At 35.2% G+C, this 4368-nt stretch overlaps 1 protein-coding gene across 1 annotated transcript in view; it reads right to left on the bottom strand.

Moving 5' to 3' along the window:
- Positions 1 to 2144: 2144 nt before the first annotated feature.
- Positions 2145 to 4368, bottom strand: part of LOC105132885 (L-ascorbate oxidase homolog) — a 6646-nt gene continuing 4422 nt past the window's right edge. The window contains exons 5-9 of the mRNA XM_011036615.1: positions 3962 to 4064; positions 3469 to 3814; positions 3014 to 3379; positions 2826 to 2904; positions 2145 to 2699 (exon numbers count right to left, since the gene is read on the bottom strand). Of these exons, the coding sequence (XP_011034917.1) occupies positions 2487 to 2699; positions 2826 to 2904; positions 3014 to 3379; positions 3469 to 3814; positions 3962 to 4064 (1107 nt within the window). The 3' untranslated portion in view covers positions 2145 to 2486. The remainder of the gene's footprint in view (positions 2700 to 2825; positions 2905 to 3013; positions 3380 to 3468; positions 3815 to 3961; positions 4065 to 4368) is intronic.

Raw genomic sequence — 4368 nt, 5'->3', positions numbered from 1 at the left:
CTCATTGATTAATTGGTTTTTAAGAATATTTGAAAGTTTATAAAATATTATGAATTTTGTATAACTTGTTTTATGATAAGTATGCTTGAAGCTTAGTGTAAGTAAGATGTCCTCAAGACACCACTTCTGCATTGTCGATAATAGATTCAAAATTTTGATCGTGACAATTTAGGTGTAGAATAATCACTTTAATATATTGTCATTACATCTAAAGCTAAAAGTTGGAATATTAATGATAATAATTGTAAAACCTAAACTGATCTTGTAGATTTATTCAGGATCTTAACCAGTTCAGGTTGAAAAAAATAAAAATAAAAATTAATTCTATAAAAAATCTAGATTAATCATCTGACTTGAGTGACCTGAGCCTGACTTAGTCAAAGCTCGACGCTCAACTTATAAACTTTGTTTTTTTTAAAAAAGAAATTAGTTACAATGATTTTTTTTTTTTTGAAATCAACCCTTCTAAATTATGACTCAAGTTTTATCTTGAGTTTACCTTTGGATGAAATTTTACAACTATGGTAATGAATTGAAGCACAAAATGTAAAAAAAATGACAAAATTAAGAAAAGTGACCTTAATCCGAGTTAATAAAAACTTATAAAGGCAATGAACTTCATGGAAAACTCACAATATAAATTATTTCAAGGTGGGGCTCATCGCAATTGTCAAATTGAGCTTTCTTTTCTAGCACCTTGGTGATCAAAGTAGTAGAAAATTGCATTCCAGCGCTTGGCCTAGCGGTGGAAGGAGTTTGTCTCCTTCCACTATCATGGGTTCGAGCCCTGACGTGCACGACTGTCACCCCCGCGGTGCCTTACATGTCTGTGGTGGAAGGAGCTTGTCTCCTTCCACTATCATGGATTCGAGCCCTAGCATGCACGTCTGTCATCCCCGCGGTGCCTTACATGCCTACTGGGTTTGCAGGGTATTCAGTGGGCCATGGTAATTAGTCGTGGTGCACGTAAGCTGGCTCGGACACCCCACGTAAATCAAAAAAAAAAGTAGTAGAAAATTTGGAACTCAAATTAACTAGTATTGTGTATAGTAAAATTGATTCCACCACTGCAAATATGCTAAAAATAAAACATTATTTAGTGGAAATTGATACATAAACTCAGCTGCATATCATGTCAACCTAACTCATAACTTAAGCTAGATTTCAAATTAAACTAGGAAAAAATTAATCTTATATGACCTAGCCGATTGTATAAAAATTTAATTTAATTTAATTTTTTTAAAAAAATTTAATTTAATATAATTTTAATATTTTTTAAAAAAAATCTTAAAATAATATTGTTTTGAATTGATTCAAGTCAAATTAAATTAATTTATTTATCCGTAACCTAGACTTTATGTTGAGTAATCAATCGCACGAGGTATGATAACTTTGCAATAAATTAAAAGCCACTTTCAAGAAAAAGACAAATACAATATATATATATATATATAAAATTCATGACTTATCAATAATAATAAAAATCTTTACTCACGACTTATCAATAATAATAAAAATCTTTACTTAAAAGTTTTCTATCCTAATTGCATCTCTTAATTTCTTTAAAATAGATCATAAAAAATAACTAATAAGATATTATTATTATTCCCAAGACATTATAAAATTTCTCGTCATTCTCAATCAACCTGATTAATTAATTAATGTATTTTTATCCATAAATCCGTCTAAGCTCTATTCTTTCTTCCTAGCATCACAAAAACATTGACATCACCATCTAATGCGTTAAAAAACTCAAAATTATCAACAATAAACCATGAACAAACTTGCGTTCCTTAAAGAGCATGTTCTGTTTCGTGGATTCTAATCTTCCGTTCATCACTAACCTTTTGAAGTTGTTAGGTTGGGTCAGATATATTAATTGAAAAACATGTTTAATTTACAAGTAAACTCGAGAAGAACTAAGTTTACCGGAATCCAATTTTTTTAAAATAAGAGTTTCAAGGGATTATTTCTGTTCTGGGGAGCAGGAATTCAGGTTTTCTTGTCTTTTACAATGCTGTCAAATGAAAATGATTGTAAATTACTTCAGCACTGTTCTATTTGAATTAATTGCGTGCACTATAAGAAAATTATCATAATAATGCTTCACAACCTTCCTGTGCATTTAAAAGAAACGAAGAAAATCATCAAAACATAAAGGGATTAGAGAAGAGATGAAACACTATTACAAGTGGAACCGATATACTGCTTGATACAAACACTAATTACCCAAGCCAGCCTCGAGAATTTGCTGGCTTTATATAACAACTTAATTAATACAGAAGAAAATACAATCATCAATGGAAAAGAATGTGACCTCGAGCTGAGATCATTAGGAATTCTACTCGTACAAGCTTCTCATTTAACACTTTTAGCCTAAGTAAAGCACCCACCAACAAAGATGAGACGCAAGGCTCTACTTTTTATCCTCGAAAACTAGGCATACTTCCCGGCCGAATTGGTGGCTCATTCGGTGATGCACTAGCTTACAGAGGTCGGGTGCGCCGACCACTTGCCCTACCACAAAGAAGGGCATTCTTTGGAATAGGGAATTCGTCTCTGAGTGAAGTTGAATCAGTATAAACTCGCAAGTAAAATTGTTGTCCAAGATATTGACGTGCCCAAAATTCTGTCCTCAAGTTCCACATCCCCACATTGTCGAGTGGAATATAAATAGCAGTCCAAGCTTTGGGATACACCTGCACTCACCATCCAAGTAAAACGTCCAATCGTTATTCTCACCTTCAATTTAAGTTCCAGGTCCATCTCTTTGATTATACAAGCCGAATGATCTAATCAGGGATGCGATGAGATTTCAATCTTACCTGTGCAGTGCATCTAGCAACTGCGTCGCGCAGATTGTACTGATCCCTGCTAGCTGTTGTCCACTGTCCACCATCCATACTGCATTACAGAATTTGAAAAGGAAATGTTTCGATTAATTAATTAAGGATTTTCTCGCCTCCGCTGATCAATACAGTCCTAGTAAAGAAAATGTGAATCATGTGCTTACCCAACAACAAAGAAACTGTATCCATCAAGATGCCAGCTCTGCAAAATGTCCTCATCGTTTTGGAATACAATTTCCACATATGCTCTATAAGGAACAGTCAAAACTGCTGTGTCCAGGTACAACCCTCCACCATAAGGTCTGTCGGTTATGCCGTTCTCCTTGAAAACTCCCTGAATTTTGAAGTAGTCTGCGAGCTTCATGGGAGTGTCTGGTGCAACAAAGGACACGCTATTGACTCCATATCTCTGCTTGCCATTGACTTGGCCAGCTGAATTTGCCACTATGATAGTTCTGGTAGTGTTGATCATTCCATAGTGGTATGAACCTTGTGGATTTGGCCTTGGTCCACTTGCAGTAAGATTAGTCCTGAAATGAGCACATATAGTCAGAGTTATAGAAGGAACAGTTTTAGACTTGGCTCAAAGAGCATATTGTTGGGAGGGATTAAAATATACCTGATAGAGCGAGCCTGGTTTATTGACCAGTCAACTTCGATGGTTGGTCCACCAGGGAAGGGGCCAGAGACTGCACCAGCAGAGTTGCTATAATGTAGAACACCAGTGGTGTTGAGAACTGTAGAGGTGAACCGTGAAGTAACCACAATGTAATAGTCTTGGCCAGGTTGGTCAGCAGTAAATAGAACAGAATAAGACTGGCCGACATGAACGTCGAGAGACGAGTAGGTAGTTTGGAGAGTATGCGTTCCTTCCACTTCTACCAACTTCATTTTGTGGTTTTGGATCCTGAAGTTAAGGGAATTTTGCAACCCAACATTTGATATTCTCAACCTGTAAGTTTTTCCTGTAGCAGATAGGTCAAGCATTCACATTAGTATAATTGAACAACAAAACATCCATCAATTTGTAGTCGTATTTCTTGCCCTTCTTGGTGTCAAGTAGTTTATGCTATAATTTTTAGTTGCATGAGATCGGTAGACGGAAGGCCTACCTTGTTCCACAGTAAGATAATAGCCATTGCGTCCACGACCATTGATGAGGATTCCATCAGGGAATGGTAGCTTCCTGCCCCCGTCCAATGCAGCCTTCAAGTCCTGTGCAAACACAAACATATAAATTATTATTTCTACTTTAATGCATTAATAAGTTCATTATTCAAAGTTGAGTTAAAAAAAATCAAAGAATTCAAACTACACGTGGACTTAATTAAATTCCACTGATTGACAGATTAATTCTTTGTTTCAATAATTTATTTAAAAAAATATATAGTTAAATAAAATTGTTTATTACAAGTTTTCCTTGAATCATGTAGGTGTTTATGTTAAAACACACACAGCTCAAACTAGGCACTGGGTTTTCAGTCCATGTTTAAGAACACGGATCTCAGCCATGACATTT

This window comes from Populus euphratica, unplaced genomic scaffold, assembly GCF_000495115.2.
Source record: "Populus euphratica unplaced genomic scaffold, PopEup_1.0 scaffold68.1, whole genome shotgun sequence".
Taxonomy (NCBI): domain Eukaryota; kingdom Viridiplantae; phylum Streptophyta; class Magnoliopsida; order Malpighiales; family Salicaceae; genus Populus; species Populus euphratica.
Note: the sequence above shows the minus strand (reverse complement) of the source record. Positions and strands in the feature narration are given on the sequence as shown.